Source organism: Phoca vitulina, unplaced genomic scaffold (genome assembly GCF_004348235.1).
Source record: "Phoca vitulina isolate PV1807 unplaced genomic scaffold, GSC_HSeal_1.0 scaffold3, whole genome shotgun sequence".
Lineage (NCBI taxonomy): Eukaryota > Metazoa > Chordata > Mammalia > Carnivora > Phocidae > Phoca > Phoca vitulina.
Window position 1 is genome coordinate 93,066,157 of NW_022589706.1, and position 19,313 is coordinate 93,085,469.

The 19,313-nt window shown below is 41.4% G+C and overlaps 1 protein-coding gene across 3 annotated transcripts in view; it reads left to right on the forward strand.

The window, feature by feature from the left end:
- The window catches only part of SYNPO2 (synaptopodin 2), a 163,775-nt gene that overhangs the window by 128,118 nt on the left and 16,344 nt on the right, over nt 1–19,313 (forward strand). The window contains exons 3-6 of one of the 3 annotated variants that reach the window (XM_032401096.1): nt 2,263–3,077; nt 5,536–7,720; nt 10,671–10,678; nt 12,606–12,717. The exons of 1 other annotated variant lie outside the window; for it this stretch is intronic. In XM_032401096.1, coding sequence (XP_032256987.1) covers nt 2,263–3,077; nt 5,536–7,720; nt 10,671–10,678; nt 12,606–12,667 — 3,070 coding nt within the window. In that variant the 3' untranslated portion in view covers nt 12,668–12,717. Of the gene's footprint in view, nt 1–2,262; nt 3,078–5,535; nt 7,721–10,670; nt 10,679–12,605; nt 12,718–19,313 lie in introns of those variants that run through there. One more of the 3 variants, XM_032401095.1, reaches the window with a different exon arrangement.

Below are 19,313 nucleotides of genomic sequence, written 5' to 3' on the forward strand. Positions count from 1 at the left end.
CATAATCTTGTGAAAATAAAAGAAATGTAGCACTATTCTTAGACTCTCCCATCTAAATATTTACCCAGCAAGCCCAATGTCTAAGCCTTTAGGATCCTACTTAATTATAAAGCTGCCCTTTGCTTTTAAAAGAAAACTAAACGTTTAAAAGAAAACCGTGTCTTGCCAAGGGTGGACACAGCGTTTGCCATTATCATCCATAAATCTCTGAGGTATTTGAAGACTTCCATCTTTGTTAAAGGTTTAATCACATCCCAAATAAGGGGAAAACCTTTTCTAATTTGTTCCCTTTTTAGTGTCTTTACTCTTTTAATGAGGCCAGTTTCTTTGGAACATATTTGTGGTCTGGGACATTCCCTGCTGGTTCTTGTTTTGATTACAATGGCTATCACTGGGAAAATCCATGGTGATTTAAAGCTGAGCCTTAGGTACATATTTACTTCCAGAAATAAATTAACTAGGTCTCCGCTACTTTTAATAACTGGAATTATGATGATGATTATTTTCTCTTAAGTATTTTGACATTGGCAAAATAAATAATTAATTGATGAGATTTGAATGGAATCTCAAATTAAAATCAGCCCAAAGGCAATCATGATCATCATCATCATCACCACCACCGTTCTGGGTATCTGAACATTGTCCCTATGTAGACTGAAAGGAAATGAGCATTTTAAGGACAAATCTTTAACCTTTAGTGCTCTCATGATTTGTATTCATGTATATCCATTTTGCTTCTGCTACCAGTAAATGTTAACATTTATATGATCCATTTGCCTGTATTATACTCTGTAAGACTGGAATAAATTCAAATGACTCTCTTCTCAGCTTCATAATTGATTGCTAACATAATTCAAAGTGATTTAATCTACTTCCATCCGAGGCCCTCCTAAATTAAAACTCTCTGACCTTTAGGTACCATCAAGTTTAGTTGCATGGAGTGTATTAATCATTTCCTATATAAGAAAGATCTAATTTGCTCTCATCATGTTTTTAAAATGCTGTGTTATAATTTTTTTTAATTACCAGGAAGCTTTACAGATTACTTCCTTAAAGAAAGCCGCAATTCATTTGACTGTTAGTTTTTTATTGTTTTTGTTTAGTTTTGCTTTACTAAATGCAGTCAAAAGCAAAGTTAGGAGCAATGATTTTGAACATTAGTCAGAAATTCTATCAGACAGAAATTCTATCAGACAGATTCTAAGGTATATTCCTTTGGGTAGCCCCTTGAGTAGGGGTTCACTCCCTTCAAATGATGATCTGGCATTAATCAGGGGGGCATTTTGAGGGAGGAGGAAAGGGGCAGAGATGGACACTGCTGCTTTTTTAAAAAAACTTACAAATGTGAGACATGAAGTCATCTTCTACAGCTGTTCTGTGAGTGATGCTTCTCTTCTAAAAGCAGAGTTTAAATTAGCGTTTTAGCAAGAAGTCGTTTGACTCTTAAACTGGCATTGCTTCTTGCAAACCCAGATTCGCAAAACCAGCTGGGAATGGTTAAGGCCGAAAGCAAAGGATGGTGGTGAACAGAGCTGGGCTTCTTAGCTGAGAGATAAAGGAACAGTTTGACTTCAGAGATCCTATAAGGAAATGCTCCGAGAGACAGGTTCAAATGGGAGAAGGGGAGACATCTCCGATTATAAATACTCCATGACTCAATGGTTCATTGCAGCATGGAAAGGATTTCTCTTTACACAAGAGTACTGGGCTGGGGTCCACTTATTACAAAACACATGCTCTCTGGAGCTTGAAAAACAGCTTCTATTTCATTCCTTTCAAGAAAGCACAGCCTCTAAAAGGATTACTTGAATTATCTGTATATTAATATTACTCTGAAGCTGCTGAATATGTTTACATGACATTGCAATGTTCAGACCTAAACTTAGAGTCAGTAAGACACTGAAATGCTTTGTCATATTAGAACGAACGTGGTTGTTTGAAAACACCCAAATAATTACAGATAAAGTTTGGACATCCGTGTAGCTATAACCTGTGCTTTTAAAAAATCAAAGCTGAATTTAAGATGGATTTAGGTTCCATAATCTTTTGTAAGCATTTTTGCTTTGCTTTAAAGAAAAGTTTATTTGGAAGATCCTTAAATAATAATATAAACATGTTGCCAACTTCTGCTCTCAAATATGTTGCAGTTGACATTTAAGAGGAAATATTTTGACTGTATCATGTATCATGAAAGTGTCAGAAAGTCCTTTGGCAGGTGTAACACTCTGATTTAACCTTCTGGACTGCTTTTTCTGTGTGCAGACCATCCAGTGGAGTAAATGAGACTTCCATCTCTGAAACTGAAAACAACCCCCCCGAGCATCTCACTCATGAGGGGCGCGTGGAAAGCACCACCCTGCAGATTCGACCAGCCGCAAAGAACCAGCACAGAGAGTTGTACGTTGCCTCAGTCAGGAGTGGGGCTCCTCTAGCTGAGGACCAAGGGAGTGGTCCTGGTTTTTCTGGGAGCATAAAAGAAGAAACAGGCCTGAGCTACCATGTGGCATCCCCGAAGCCTGACTCCCAAACAGGACGCTTAGCAGACGAGATTATCTTAAGGGAGAAGGCAGAAGTTGGGCAGCCAGGCCCTGTGGTTGAGCTACAACTGTCCCTTTCACAAGAGAGACACAAGGTCACGAATGTCCCCGTGGTGGCTCTCGTGGGAGCTGAAAAATCCAAGTCTCCTGACCCAGATCCTCCCCATGTACACCACAGTGGGATCGTCCACATAAATTCAGTCCCCACAAAGGAGAAAGGGGAGGCTTCTCTGAGGTCCAGCAAGATAATCCAGCTCTCCAGTGGCAAAGAGTTAAAAGTGATCCAGGGAAGTGAAGCAGGAGACTCGGGGCTGCCCCGAGTGGAAGTGATACTCGGCTGCTTGGACAGGCAGAAGACGGAAGGGTGCAGGCTTCAGGCAGGAAAGGGGTGTGTGGATTCTCCAGTGGAAGGAGGGCAGTCAGAAGCACCTCCTTCTCTGGTATCCTTTGCAGTCTCATCAGAAGGCACAGAGCAGGGAGAAGATCCACGCTCGGAAAGGGATCACAGCCGACCTCACAAGCACCGAGCGCGCCACGCACGTAAGTCCGGCCCAGGGCCCCTGCTGGGCTACTGGAAGGGCCCTGGGAGCTTAGGGCATTTTGCTGCTGCTTTACTTACATGGATGTTTTTTTTCTTTTTAAGATTTTTCTTATGTCTCTCTCTGTGGTTTAAAAAAAAATTTTTTTTTTTTTAATTAATGCACAGAATAACAAATGGGAAATTGTGGAGAACACCAATTTCTGAAATGGAGGAGGCAATAAGTTGGAAGTTTGTCATAGATTTAAATGTATTTAAGGCACTTTCTTTTATCCCCAAAGGGCCAGGAGCTGTTCAAGAAAATAATATTGTTAACGCGTCTCTTTGATTTGTCTCAGAATGTTATAAGATTTCAGGTAAAATAGCAGAGGGGAGTATCTGAAGTCAGGTGGACTCGGAGTTTAAATGTCAAAAACGGTTGAGTCTGCTGCTGAGTGGTGTCTTGAAAATACAGGCTCCACCACTGATATTAAAAGCAGATCCTCATTTTGAAAAAAAAAAAAAATTGTCGTGCAGCTTGATGATGCTTGCAGAAGTGAATTTGACAGACAAGGACATATGGCATACTGAGCAGTTACATGATCCTCTCCGTTTTGTATGTCTTCACTCGACTGCAAAGCATTTCATCTACCTTCTAGACACACGAGTCAGTCTCCCGGGACCCGTGGAGGCATTTAAATGTCCCCAAATGTAAAATATATTTAAATTCAAGGCTGTCTACGGTATTTTGTTTTACCCAAGGGAGTGATTACAGAAAGGAGAATGAAGATAAGAGTGTCAGTTAGGTTTTATGATTTTTGTTATTTTCTTCTCTCTCTTTTTCTTTTTTTTTAAACAAATTTTAGAATTTCATTTGAGGAGGTAAAGGCTGACTAGCAAAAGCACTTGAAGGTATGAATGATACGCAATGGTAATGAACTCAGTTATTCAAAGTACTATATTAAATCTTCTAACCTCTCATTATTCCCTTCCGAGCATATCTTTAGCATAACCATTTGTAGCTTTATTGGCAAGTGCTGTTAATCGTCCTTAGACTTGAAGCATCACATTTATGGCATATTAAACAAGTGTGTTAAGGCATCCCTCCCATACTTTACATGTTGGCAGTGAAGTGAGCAACAACTGTGCAACTGTGACTGTCAATTTAATAGGAAGTTGTATAACACTGGTCAAAAGAAGGAGTTACATTTAGTAATGATTACGTATTTTACTGTTTTCTCTAAATAAAATTCGATTGCCAGGGAATATCTGTAACTTTGTTAGAAAACTATTCACTCTGATTCTATTTTATTTTTTAAAAAAACGAATCATGAAGTCTGATTTTTTCCAGGGACAAAAAAAAAAAACACCTAATTTTCAGTCATAAAATATGCAAAAAGTTTTTCTGAAATTTCCACTGAACTATTTTGAAGAATTCTAAACTTGCTTGTGAATCATGCTCGTTATCGTTAAATACATGATGACAATTAACTGATGCTATACATTAGTTTGCCACCAATTTATTTTGTATAACAGTCATGAGAAAATAAAAAATTTAAATATAAATGTTGTTACTTTAAAACTGTCAAACTCTCGTTTTAAATGACTGAATTTCTGCATCAGCTTTTACCCACAATTAAGAGGGTCACTAGTCACATAATTTTTAAATTTCCTTAAGATTTATGCTTATTCTTGCTGCGACTGAAGCAGTGTTATATTTCCAAAATAGCAATCCATTTCAAACAAATTTATCTAGACAGCTTTAGTAGCTTGAATTTCTTACATGTATTCACAATGATCCCGTGTTCCAAATCATTAGCAATTATTGATTCAGTGCCTTCAATTATTATTCATTCAGTTTTTTGAATTTATATTAATCCAGTCACCATGAATACAAGGACTCTGGGGAGATGTCAGAGTTTAAAAAAAAAAGAAGAAAAAGAAGAAGAAAACTTAAATATTTAAATTCATTACGCTGAAACACTTTGAAATAACAGTTTCTTGCCCTCCCCACTCCCACTTTTAAAAAATGCTTGGAGACAGTTTTATATTGACATTTTATTTTTTAAATACGGAAGTACAAGGTATGTCTTACCTTGTTTTTCAGACTATATTATGTCCTTAAATTGTCTCCTTTTTAGTTTTGATTATATCCTATTGACTTTTAGTAGCCAACATTTATTGTCAAAGTAGAAAGATCCATATACTGCATATATTCTAATCACCATACATAAAGATGTATTTATATGAGTGAGTGAAACAGACCGTTGTGCAGTTATATATTTCATTGTATACCATCATAAAAGTATACATTTTAAAAGAAACAAGAAAGAGAAATGAGTTAGATTGCTTCAAAATTCAGCAGCCAATTGTAAGCATGTTTTTTCCATATTTACTTTCCCCCAGGAGAGTTGATTTCTGGGTTGCTATGAGGTCTTCTTGGAATTCATCAACTCAATTTAATTTTTGTACTTTCCCTAGGGCTCAGGAGGAGTGAAAGCCTATCAGAAAAGCAGGTGAAAGAAGCAAAATCTAAATGCAAAAGCATTGCCCTCCTTCTTACAGATGCCCCCAACCCCAACTCCAAGGGGGTGTTGATGTTTAAGAAGCGTCGTAGGCGGGCCAAGAAATACACCCTAGTCAGCTACGGCACTGGCGAACTTGAGCGCGAGGCAGACGAGGAGGAAGGAGGTGACAAAGAGGATACCTGTGAAGTAGCCTTTCTGGGCACGAGTGAATCAGAGGTGGATGAAGAGTTATTGTCTGACATTGACGACAGCGCACAAGTTGTGAACTTTGACTGGGATTCCGGACTAGTGGACATCGAGAAGAAACTGAACAGAGGCGACAGGATGGAGATGTTGCCAGACACCTCAGGCAAGGGCGCCCTCATGTTTGCCAAGAGGAGGGAGCGAATGGATCAGATCGCAGCCCAAAAAGAGGAGGAGAGGGTGGGTGGAGTGCCAAGCAGAGACCCCGATGCTGCACAGTCGGAGGGCCTGAGAACCATGGCTTCTTACCAAAGGAAGGACGAGGAATCTGTAAGAGTGCAGAGCTCTGTGAGCAGAAGCTACATCGAGGTGAGCCATGGTCATGGCCATGTGCCCCAACAGAATGGCTTCAGTGGGCTGTCCGAAACAGCAGAGGGCCAGAGGATGATCCCTATGAACAGAACAGCCAAACCCTTCCCGGGGTCTGTGAACCAGCCAGCGACCCCCTTCTCCCCAACCCGAAACATGGCAAGTCCCATGGCGGACTTCCCGGCGCCTCCACCTTATTCTGCAGTCACACCTCCACCTGAAGCCTTCTCCAGAGCGGTATCAAGTCCGGTAGCTGGCCCGGCACAGCCTCCTCCGTGGTCCCAGCCTGCCCCCTGGTCCCAGCCAGCCTTTTACGACTCATCTGAGCGAATAGCCTCCCGGGATGAAAGGATCGCTGTGCCCGCAAAAAGAACAGGAATATTGCAGGAGGCCAAAAGGAGAAGCACGACGAAGCCCATGTTCACTTTTAAAGAGCCCAAAGTAAGCCCAAATCCCGAACTCTTGTCACTTCTTCAAAATTCGGAAGGCAAAAAGGGCGCTGGAGCCGGAGTCGATTCCGGACCCGAAGAAGACTACCTCAGTTTAGGAGCAGAGGCTTGTAATTTCATGCAGAGCTCCTCGGCAAAACAAAAGACTCCGCCTCCTGTTGCTCCGAAACCCGCAGTCAAGTCCTCGTCCTCCCAACCAGGAACTCCAATGTCTCCGGTCTGGTCCCCAGGCGTGCCTCCGACCCAGCCTCCAGCCTTCCCCACGTCCAACCCGTCGCAGGGCACCCGTGTCTCCTCCATCAAAATAGCCCAGCCTGCCCACGCTCCTGCCCGGCCCGCGAGCGCTCTGACCCTGGCTGGTCCCTTCAAAGGACCACAACCAGCAGTAGCCAGTCCCAACTACACACCTAAGCCAGCGGCTCCCACAGCAACGGTGAACGCTGCTCACGCTGGTGCAGCGGGACCATCCAATGAGCTTCCAGGAATGAGTGGGAAAGGAGCCCAGCTCTTTGCAAAAAGGCAGTCGAGGATGGAGAAGTATGTGGTCGATTCAGACACGGTGCAGGCCCATGCTGCTCGCGCCCAGTCTCCCACTCCGTCCCTGCCGGCCGGCTGGAAGTACTCCTCCAACGTCCGCGCACCTCCTCCCGTGGCCTACAATCCTATCCACTCCCCCTCCTACCCTCTGGCTGCTCTCAAGTCTCAGTCTCCAGCCCCACAGGCCTCCAAGACAAGCAAGAAAAAGGGCAAAAAACCCCTCAATGCTTTGGACGTCATGAAGCACCAACCGTATCAGCTAAACGCATCCTTGTTTACTTTCCAACCTCCAGATGCAAAGGATGGTCCCCTCCAGAAGTCGTCCGCCAAGGTCAGTCCAGTGCCGGCCATGAAGCAAGCTCGCCCTCCCCGGCCCGTGAACGCTGCCTCGCCCACTACCGCGCAGGCCTCCTCTGTGTACTCGGTGCCCGCATACAGCTCTCCGCCTGCGTTCTTTGCAGAGGCCACCTCACCGGTGAGCGCGTCCCCAGTGCCCGTGGGCATTGCCACCTCTCCCAAGCAAGAATCAGCCGCTACGTCTTACTTTGTGGCACCGAGGCCGAAGTTCTCAGCCAAGAAAAGTGGTGTCCCAGTTCAGGTGTGGAAACCATCTATCGCGGAAGAGTAATCTTATAGCCGAAGCTGAGTGTCCACTTTGCTTGAAACAAGTTGTTTGCAGTGTTACTTGAGTCCCCGAGAATGCCTAGCAAGTCCTCAACTTACTTAATTTCAGATGTCACTTCCCAATCTGGGTCCAAGGAGCATACTATTTTTAATGGGTCAAAAACCTAACTCAGATTGACTTAAAACACATTTATCTCCTTTGCACACTTAAAAAATATGGGAGCACCCCAAAATAGACATGTGCCATTATATTAAGTAAGCAGGATGCTTAGGATTTATGCTTTAGTCACAAGAAAGACAGTGATCGGTGTTAGCAGACATTGCACACAGCTTTACGTAGCATAACAGCTCTGCTTCTATGGTGAAAAGGGTCAAATGTAGTGAAAATATAACACGTATTGACGGAGATTTCCTTTTTAGGTAGTGCTTTATCTCTAATGTTAGTGGTAAGGGATAAGAAATTTATTGAGGACAGGGATCAGCTCTGGTCTGTCAACCTCAGCCACCTGTTGGATGTTGCAGAGGAGGTGCTCTGGGGATTGTTGAAATGTACATAGTTTAATCAGAAGGGTGAGGAACAGGGGGGTCAGTGATTACTGAGCACTTATTATGTATTAGGTTTTCTATGTATTAACTCATTTCAGAAGACTTCCTTAAAGTAAATGAGATAGGGCAAGAAGGATAATTATCCTTAGAGACGGATTTCCATCTTCTCTTCCCAGTTGATTAAGAAACGAAGTGAGTGTATCACCAATTGCGCATGAAAGTGTAAGTTTGTGTTCTTCAGCCGAGGCAAGTGGTAGAGTACAGTATAGAGGAATAACGTGAAAGAGGGTGAGCAGGCTGCAGATAAAGGTACATAGGACTATTCTTTTCCCTTGGGAAAGCACACGATTGAGGCGTGAAGGGTTATGACTACAGGGGCTGATTGTGAAGTACGAGGAACCCCATGTGTGCGGAGGCCGTAGGGTGAGAACACACAATGATTAGCATCACTTCTGAGTGACCTCACAGATTGTTTTCCTTGTGTTTGTTTTGCTTTCTGGCCCCTGCTTCTCCCACTGTTCCTTGCAATTCTATTCTCGTACCTTCACTTTGTAATTTATACTTGATGGACCAGGAGGATTCAGGCAAGGTTACCTTGTAAATTTGGATTGGTCACACACCATGCCATCATCCAGCTGCCTATGAAGTTAATAATGTTACTGACGGTAAACCTGAAGACCTTCCTCATATCTATTTTAAGTCCAAGTCTGACCAACCATGGAAAATATTCAACAGGAATTAATGTAGAGAGCCACAAAGCGTTTTTGACAGCTCCGAGGAAAACCATCTACTCAATACAGGAGATATGCTTAGAGACCTCTTATAAAAACTTGCCGGCTTTGAGGGTACATGGTACCATTTTAATCCTCTGAAAATGTCTGTATTCCTGTTCTTTTACTGCTATCACTGTCAACCTGCTATTTTTCACTATCCTATTAAAATATCACTTCCTTCTTTATCTGTTTAATGTACATATTTTTAAAAATAATCTTCCCTGTAGGACTGTTCTGACCTAAGTCGTTTCGCTGATATTTCTCTTCTGTTGCTCCCCCAAACCTCTGAATTTCCTTTTGTGAGCGTATTCATTTGTCTGTACATTGTAAAACTCTACGACAGAACACACAAAAAGAATTAAGTCAGCTACAGGACAATGGAGCTGTTTCTTTTGCTTTTTTTCTGGAAAATCTTCCATTGCCTTTTGGTGGCAGTTTACCTAGAGGTTACAACCACAGGATGCAGCTAGGTCCCTCATTTGCCTTTTTTGGAAATCAATTAGGAAGATTAATACAGGGTAAAGGAAAAAGCAATCTATCCATTATATAACACTATTGTTTGGATTACTTGCTCCCTGCAAAGGAAGTCTGTTAAATGCTGTGCATTTTGCATTCTTTTTTAATAGGACAACAAAAAAGGTTTCACAAGGTGAAGCAGGAAAGGAGATCATTTTTATAACTTTGCATTCTTGACATAGCATTTAAAGAATGAAGTATGAAGTAGAGGAAAGATCATGGAACACAGCGTAGTTAATTTGAGATCACCAGTTCAAATGTAGCCTGGGCTAGTAATGACCCACAAATATTCCCAGTTGTCCAGGGGTTTGTGGTATGTAGGAATGAGAAGTGTTTTCAGTCCATTTCCTGTAGGACAGGTGGCAATCTTAGCAGAGCCACTATTTGGAGTTGATGACTAAACACACCACTAGCATAACTGGGAGTGTCATAGGGTGCCCAAAAATGCTTCTAAGAAACATGCCAGGCATGCAATCAAAGCATCCACAACCTCAACCGGGAACTAGAAGCATAGGTCTCATCTTGAATCGTATGGTCCTACATTATGGAGGAGGGGTGGAATCCTCCCAAACTATATCTGTGATGGAGTGTAACCACACCGTGAGGCTGGGGGAGTGGGAAAGAAAAGGCCCAAGCCAGCTCCCTGGAGTAAGAGGGATTCCCTTTGCCTCTTCTCCTCAACCAGAGAGCCTCCTGGGAACTTGCATGCAGAATAAGCTGTATGTACCACCTTTCAGGTTGGAGTTATGGGAATGATGTCAGTGTGGCAGGTGGGAGACTTAGAACTCATGACCTCAGCTTCCCGCCCACGGGGCACCCTTTGCAATCTGGGTATTGTTTGCTTTGTTGTGGTAGCAGATGTTTGGTTGGTTGTGGGGTATGAGGAGGCAGGTTTGGTTTAGTTTTAGCACCTTGCCTTTTCCCTTGTCCTTTGTCAGCTTAGTTTCTAGGCAGAGCACCTGTGAAGTCAAGTTTTCATCATCAACACCATAGCAATGATCATTTACTGAGGGCCTGTGTTATGTTCGGGGCCTTATGTACCTTATCCCAAGGAATCCACTGCATGGTTTACAGGCACTCGCATATAAAAGAAAATGTAGTCACAGTCACTGACTTGCTGCAGGATCTCATGCCATTTTTTTCCCGTGAGTTTCCCCTTAACAATGTCTCAAACCTCTCTTCCTGGACCGTTGTGCCATGATGAATGTGCACAACACTAGATATTCTAGGAAGAGAGGCGTATGTAAATCGAAACACAGCATAAGCCTCTCAGTCTTGTAGGAGAATAGACTGAATCACAGAACTGGTAAGACTGGGAATCTGAGCATTGACACTTCAATCTTAAAACATTTATGATATTGTTTCTAATATTTCGATAAAAACACATTCTGTTTTGAGAGAGGAAGAATCACACTGTTTCTGCATTTTGACTATTCATTGGTAGCATAAAGCATAAGTTTTTAGGAATGTATTTTATAAGACACATTTGGGTTGTCATTCTGGAGCATGTAAAAGTTTGTACTTCAAAATATATCTAGCATGATTGTTAATGGTAACATGTATCTCATTTAATCTGCACAAGAAGCAACTCATTTAACTATAGGAAAACCGATCCGAGTTACACATAGTTCTTTCAAGCAAGCCAGGGTTCTTTAATTCTTCTAGATCGTGCCAACCCCTTTCTAGAAGAGGGCTTCTTCATAGGGCAGCTCAGTATTATCACACAGCCTGAATTCTAGCTTGGCAGTGAGAGTCACATCTGAGATGTCAAAAACAAATGATCTACGTTTAAAGCAAACTTGGGACCACTGTCCTATTTACAGCTACTAGGTTAAAGAACTTTGAAGGTCGTTGTGCTGCTGACAGGCATATCAAACACTGACACTCTTTTGGCACTTTCAGCCTCTTAAGAGCCCAAGAAGACACAGGACTGTTAGTGTCTGAGGGTGGATTTATCCTTTCAGGCAAAAGCCCTTGCTGTGTATCATTTTATCCAGTTATAAAGTTGAGAAGCCGCAAGCACCCGTATTCTAAGGGTGAGTTCCTGAAATCCACTGCTGTTTTATGAGTCACAACCGGCCCAGCAGGAAGGCTATTTGAAGTCATGGTTATCAACAAGAAGTGATTGTTTTCTGAAAAGCTAAATGCTTAAAATGCTTCAAAGGGAAGCAGTGGGCAGCGAGGGTGCTCATTCCCTCCTAAAATCAGAGTTGTTGAGTTTGTTTTAAAGATTGCTAAGAGTTCATGAGAAAAATATATAAATTCTAAGAACCAACATTATATTCCCAGACACACTGACCCTCACTGGTCTCATGTCCCCTAGTCACTGGACTCTGGGGGACACAAAGACTCATGCAACACTTCAGTGCTACTAAGTTCGTCAACAAGTATTCTGGGAAAAAGCAGAATTGAATTCTTCTCTAGACTTCCCACCAGGGTTGGCCAAAGGCCATAAAGCAAACTCACAAATTCCCACAGGACCCAAACACCAGGCAAAATCACTAAAAGAGGCCAGTCTCCTTTTCTTCCTCTACGGTTAAAAAAAAAAGAAAAAAGAAAAGTATGAAAATTATAGTCTATCCTATGGAGCAGCAAGCCAATAAAAATCAGTCTTCTGGAAGAGCCCCCCAAATCAGACTTATTCTTTCCTTAACATTATCAGGTACAGCCAGTTTATTAAATTTTCAGAAAATTAATATGTTTCTATGGTATGTATATCTGTACACTAAATTACCTCTTGGCACTTGGAAATCACAGAGCTTATTGCTCAGAGGCAATTGAGTGAAGAAAAAATTTAATTTGAAAATATCAAATCCTGTCAGACATTTCTCCGACTCCTGATTTTATATAAGGTTTGCTAGCTAATAAAGTATATCTCAAAAAGAAAGTTAGGCTTATTATGGGGTCCTATAGTTTAAGTCATTTTTTGTTATTGATACATAGAATTTCTTTTACCCCTGTTACCTCATTCTTGGCATGTTTATCTAAATTATGTGTGTTTTTTGACTGGTGAAATATACATTCAGGGTCCCTAATAAAAGTGGTCCCAAGGACCTACTTTCCAGCCTACCTTCCTTCCTCTACCTGATAACACTAATAATACCCAGAATAATAACATTCATATGTGCCATGGAGGAATCCTGCTTTCACAGCCTCTACTTCTTGAGCTCCTTGATAACTATTAATGATTCATTCATGGAAAAACAAAACAAAACCAAAAAACAAAGGATTGCAGCTAGCTCTGAGTTGAGAAGTAGTGTGCAATCTAGGAATAAACTGAGAAAATTTTTCTTCTTGGGAATAAATATCAAACAGCAAAGTATTTTGTTCTTCAGCAGACAGTTTAGAAGTCAGGGAATCTTTGATATCCTTACTTGATGCAGTAATCTGTTTTCAAAACCACCCAAAGTCCTCGAGTCAAGTATTATGATCCAGTGCAGGATTACATGGCTGGAGAGGGAAGCTGGGCAGCCATTCAAACAACCTCGTGAGGCCCGAGGAAAAGGCAGGAGGCTGGGGGGGAGGGGTTCATGTATTACCTTTCTACTATGTGTTAAATATTTCCCATAAGTTATAGCAATAGCTAACATTAACTGAACACAAATTTGGGGCCCTGAGTTGTGCCAAGTATCTTTCATAGATTATCTCTTTTCTTTTATTGCGATATAATCCACATGTAACATTATATGAATTTCAGGTGTATAACATAAGGATTTGATATTTGTATTTATTGTGAAATGATCACCACGATAAGCGTAGTTAACATCCATCACCACACAGTTACAAATTTTTCTTCTTGTCATGAGAATTTTTAAGATCTACTTTCTTAGCAACTTTCATATATACAATATAGCATTATTAACTATAGTCACCATGCTCTACATTGTATTCTCCAGACTTATTTATCGTAAAACTGGAAGTTTGTACCTTCTGACATCCTTCACCCATTTCAGCCACACCTCCCTCCGTTCCCATACGTGATCACCACAGATTATGTCTTTTAATCAGTAGTCCTTATGGAATAGCTACTATCATTATCCCCAGTTGACAAATTATAGTTGGGATTCAGAGGCACGAATAGGCTAAATAACTTGCCGAAGATCACACAGTGTTCATTATTGGACTCCGTATTCAATGTGGACTTGCACTCCTAACTGATTATACTGCGAATTCATTTACTCTTCAGAATGATGCTGAAAGGAAGGTATTATTCCCAGTTTACAAGTGAGGTGTCTGAAGCTCGGAGAGGCTAAACAACTTGTCCGACAGTCATTAAGCTTTTAAGTCGTAGGATAGGTTTGGAACGAGACCTTTGTCTGACATCCACGCTGGACCCTCCCTTCCGTACTGCATGGTTTCCACAGTCTCATTAGACCCCAAAATACCACTCCCTGAGACCTGTTAATTGTGTGTTCCCCAAACTATTTAGCAAGAGCCTACTCTGTATGGGCTTTATAGGTGACTTTGACCTGTTGAATGACATTAGAAAGACCCCCCCTTACTTTCAGAAGATTGCACATAAACTCAGATGCTTTGATAGTATGTTGGAAATGAAAACCAGTCTCTGAGAAAGAAGCATCTGTCTTATAAGTAAAAAAGGTGAATTTGACGGTGCTTTTGTACTAGTTACCCAAATTCTCTTATTTTCTTATTTTAGGATGAATAGGTGATACTTATGGGCTGAGATTGGGGAGGAATGTCACTTAAAAAAATAAAGTAAAATCGGAGTCTCTACATAAAAGGAAGTGTTCTCCTAGGCTTCATGCCATTCTGACTACATGTAATTCAGGTTATATTCTTATTAAATAGTGAAACCGTACCCAGCTTGGCTTGTTACTAAACCCATAATAACTTAAGACATTTCAATAAGAATAATTCTAAACAGAATAATAATGAGAGAGTCACAAACTTTCAGTGTTTCAAATCTAAAATATAGTTGTCACTGGAATCTTAGCATTCCATTAAGTCTCTCCTGGATATGCATGAGGCAGCAAAACTTCCCAGCCACTGTGTCCTCAATGGAAGATTTCTCAACAGTTACTTCTGTCAAAGACTTCCCAGCAAGGACAGTTTTACACCTTATGTTTTTTCCAGTAGCTTTTTTTTTTTTTTTCTTCAACTATGTCTCATTGTTATTTTGAAAACATCTCCTGAGGAGCTGGTGTAAGGGATTCTAGACAGGGGTTTGAACATTCCCATCACTAACTTCAAGGAGAGAAGACATGAACTTCTAAGTTCACCGTAAAAAACCCCTCATTATATTTGCAGGGCTCCACTGCCTTAATTTAAAAATCATAGAGCCACTAATTAAGGTGATAATTATGAGGGCTTACTATATGCTAGATATATGCTAGCTGCCATTCTAGATACTTAACAAACATTGACTTTTTTAGTCATCACAAAATGACTATAAAGTAGATATTATGATCATCCCATTTTACAGATGAGAAACTGAGGTAAAGAAAAGTTAAGGAACTTATCTAAGGAGGTGGGGATAAGGCTCAAGACCTGACAGTCAAGCACCAGAGCCATTCACTAACCACAAGGCTACATTACCTCTCTTGATCGCAAGACAAAGGTCACAGATGAAAAGAATTGTGGCATCAGAGCGATAAGCTTTACCTGTCTTAGAAATAACTCAAAAGTTACTTTAAATCTTCTAAATTATGGGGCGCCTGGGTGGCTCAGTCGTTGAGCGTCTGCCTTCAGCTCAGGTCATGATCCCAGAGTCCTGGGATCGGGCCTCACATCGGGCTCCCTGCTCGGAGGGAAGCCTGCTTCTCCCTCTCCCACTCCCCCTGCTTGTGTTCCTGCTGTCACTATCTCTCTGTCAAATAAATAAATAAAATCTTTAAAAAAAAAATAAATCTTCTAAATTAAAGTAAGAAATATTAAAAAGATTTCTTAGAGTTTGGTAGCCCCAAATGATAGACACTTGTAAACAGGTACAAGGGGAGAAGAAAAGCTGTAGTTTTATTTCTGTCAGCCTATTTGCTTATAACTCAATACATTGTAGGGGGGAAGCATAACATTTTGCTAGTTACCATTGAACAGAATTTGCACTAGACCAACCTCCTCGAACACCCTTCCAGCCAACTAGCATTGTATATTACTACTAGGGTTGTGCTCATTTACACCAGGTAAATTAAGGGAAAAAAGAATAGTGATGAAGAGAAATCTCTCAAATTTTAAAAACAATATGCAGAAAAATATTCCCACCCCCCTTTTTTAAATTTAAAAAGTCATGATTTGGTTTAGGGGATGAAAAAGGTAACCATTTCCTTTTTTTTTATGTTATGTTAGTCACCATACATTACATCATTAGTTTTCGATGTAGTGTTCCATGACTCATTGTTTGTGTATAACACCCAGTGCTCCATGCAGAACGTGCCCTCTTTAATACCCATCACCAGGCTAACCCATCACCCCACCCCCTCCCCTCTAGAACCCTCACTTTGTTTCTCAGAGTCCATCGTCTCTCATGGTTCGTCTCCCCCTCCAATTTCGCCCCCTTCATTTTTCCCTTCCTACTATCTTCTTTTTTTTTTTAACATCTAATGTATTATTTGTTTCAGAGGTACAGGTCTGTGATTCATCAGTCTTACACAATTCACAGTGCTCACCATAGCACATACCCTCCCCAGTGTCCATCACCCAGTCACCCCATCCCTCCCAACCCCCACCACTGCAGCAACCCTCAGTTTGTTTCCTGAGATTAAGAATTCCTCGTATCAGTGAGATCATATGATACATGTCTTTCTCTGATTGACTTATTTCCCTCAGCATAATACCCTCCAGTTCCATCCACGTTGTTGCAAATGGCAAGAACCATTTCTTAAGTGAAATTGACCACACACGCAACCCCAAATGTCCAGAGGCACATTCTGTAGTGGGTACGTGTGGCCCTGGGCCTAGGTGCCCGCAACTGCATCCAGGCCCGCCTCCGCTCGTAAGGAGACTCTAGGCAGATGCTTCCGCCTTTTTGAGCATCAGTGTCCCTCCCTGTGACATGGAGACAGTACTGGGTGCACATCACAGGTTGTGCAGGTTAAATGAATCCACAGTGTTAGGGGCATAGAACGGTGCCTGGCAAATTGAAAGCGTTCAACAAGTATTAGCTACCAGTGTTACTGCAAAGGCCACTTAACAAACAGTAGCTACTATTTCAAAAACTTCCAAGGAGGAAAACACACACACAACCATTAGACAAGTTCTTTTGTTTTTTTCTGTTAATGTGCATCCCAGTTTTAGGGATCGAACACAACTAAACTAGAAAAAGCGGAAACGGTGTCTGTATACATCTACCGACACAAGCAATCTCTTCTCAAGAGGCTCGTACTGAGAAGGTGTTATGTCTTCTGTTTTCTTCTTACTGAACCTTTATATGTCTATGTTCCTCTCTCTTCAGCCTGTTGGACAATTTTTTTCTTCTTTGTCTTCATCTATTGTCCTGGCGTTGTTGTAATGGTATACAAAATGAGACCAGGATTCGAAGAGATGTTACAATATTTAAAAAAAAAAACAAAAAACCGAAAACCTTAACATCAGCTTTGAGACTCCGCTAGAAAGGGACTGCATTCAATTCAAAGTATCAATGTTAAATGAAACAAGTGTGGTGCCCTTGCAATGTACAGAGAACTCTTATGTGGGGGGATGCTTGTAAATTTGGGTGGTTGGTCTCCTGAGGAAGGTTCTGGTAGGATAGTTGAAGCTTAAATAGGCCCCATCCCACAGAACGTGGAACAGCTGGCCACCCGATTGCCGAGGCCACCCCAATTCGGGCCTGCAACAGTTGGGGCTCTGACAGAACCTGGCTGACCTCGGAAGGCGCTGCGGACAGCTCTTCTTATCCCTCCTCCCCAACACTGTCCCAGGACAAAGGGTCAGCAACCTGGCCTTTTCAGAGTAATTGATCCCCTTGCCTGAGAAGCATGAGCGGTTTCCAAAAACAGAGCGAACCCTCTCTCTGAACAGAGCAAACTCCCAGTTCACAGAGCAAGGGATGAAAAACAATTCTCAGAAGTTGAGTGACTGACGCAGGGAGGAACCTAGAATTCCAGCTGCTTTTCAAACCCAGGGCATTTTTGTGGGTTTTCTGGTGTGCCTCTAGAATCTGAGTCAGAAGCAGAAGTTGGGACTAATCTTGAAGAGAAAAAAAAAAATCAAAACAAGCTGAGAGGCGGAAAATTTTATCTGAATCTCAAATCGCTTTTGTTTCAAATACATTTAAATTGATTTAGTTCTGTTTTCCTTTTGTGCCATTTAATTACATTTTTTCTTTGAAAGTAAAAAAACTAGATCTTTTTCTTGAATTGCATACCCCTTAGTTCTGTTTTCTCCTAACATGTCTCAGATTGGTAATGAAATAGTCACAAAACCGTCCTCTAGAGCTCAAGATCACCAAAGACTAGGCTGCACTAATATAAATAAAGTGCTAAGTGTCACACCAATCCTTCCATTACTAGTTGTTTTTTCTTTATATTACACTCAAGAGTTAATTGATGGTCTGGCCCACTGACTACTTGTTAATGCTTATCAGATGGTGCCAATTATAATTCTTTATATAAACCCAAATAAGCTAACTAGATTTTTAATTCTCCATTACAAAACAGCCAGCGAAATGTTACAACCCAGAGTGGGTGCTATTGTTGAAATAAAAAGCAAAGCAAAATAGATCACTTAGAATTTTTTATTTTAATTTTACACTTCAGTATACCAACTAACAAGATTTCCTTTATATACAGCACTTTAGTTTTAGCCAACCATTGCCTTCAGGGGGTTCTAACACACCGTTTTCCAACTTTTGTTCCCAGAAGGAAATTAAGACCTTTTTTTTTTCTCCCCTCCTGGCCCCACGGTGAAAATTCTGATTTAGTCAGTCTGGATGGGGCCCAGGAATTTGTTCTTGTAACATACACCCCCAGGTGATGCTGATGGTTGTGAACCGCACTTTGTAAAACACTTTTCTAACACACAAAACACTTAGGTCAACCTTATTCTTTAAGACCCGTAAATAGTTTTCCAGTTTATCCAGTCAGGCACAGCCAGACTTGTAAACGGCACCTGCTTCCCACTGTTCTGGAGGCCTAGTCTGCGCTGAGTGGGCAGTGAAGCACGGATCTTGCGGGCTTGACCTCAGGGTTCCAGCAGATGGCAGCAAACCCTCTTCCCGCTCCCAAAGCGCTTCTCAGGCAGCCATTCTCAAACTTGCGAATTTGCACTGAACATTCTTTTTCTTTATTTTTTTTTTTAAATAGGAGAATAAAGAGGGCCTTCAGATGTGATTTTATCGGACCCCCTGCTTCTAATCAAGGCTGAGAAGAAATATCTCTAGGAATAGAATCATACAATTTTATCATCTAGAGAAGGGACTGTACAAAGTTCCTTGGCCCTTTTTTCTTATCTCTGGGGAAAGGGACTGTATGACTTCCCTTGGCTGTAGGGCAATACAGTCTGTTATCTCCGATCAAAAATGTCCTTCCTAATAACTAACTTAAATCTCTCTGGCCATAATCAAAACATTTTTATTTTGGGATCTAGGCTAAAGGAGAATTTTGGAGCACTTTGAATGCTAATTAGCCTTTTAAAAGGAAAATAAATATGATTGTAGAATTTTCAAAACTAAAAAACCCCCCAAATTCGTGTACTTTAAGGTTCACCGGGGAAAATCCCAATGTTTTTGCTGTGCCGTTCCATTATGATGATCAAATGGTGTGGTAGATTGACAAAAGGCA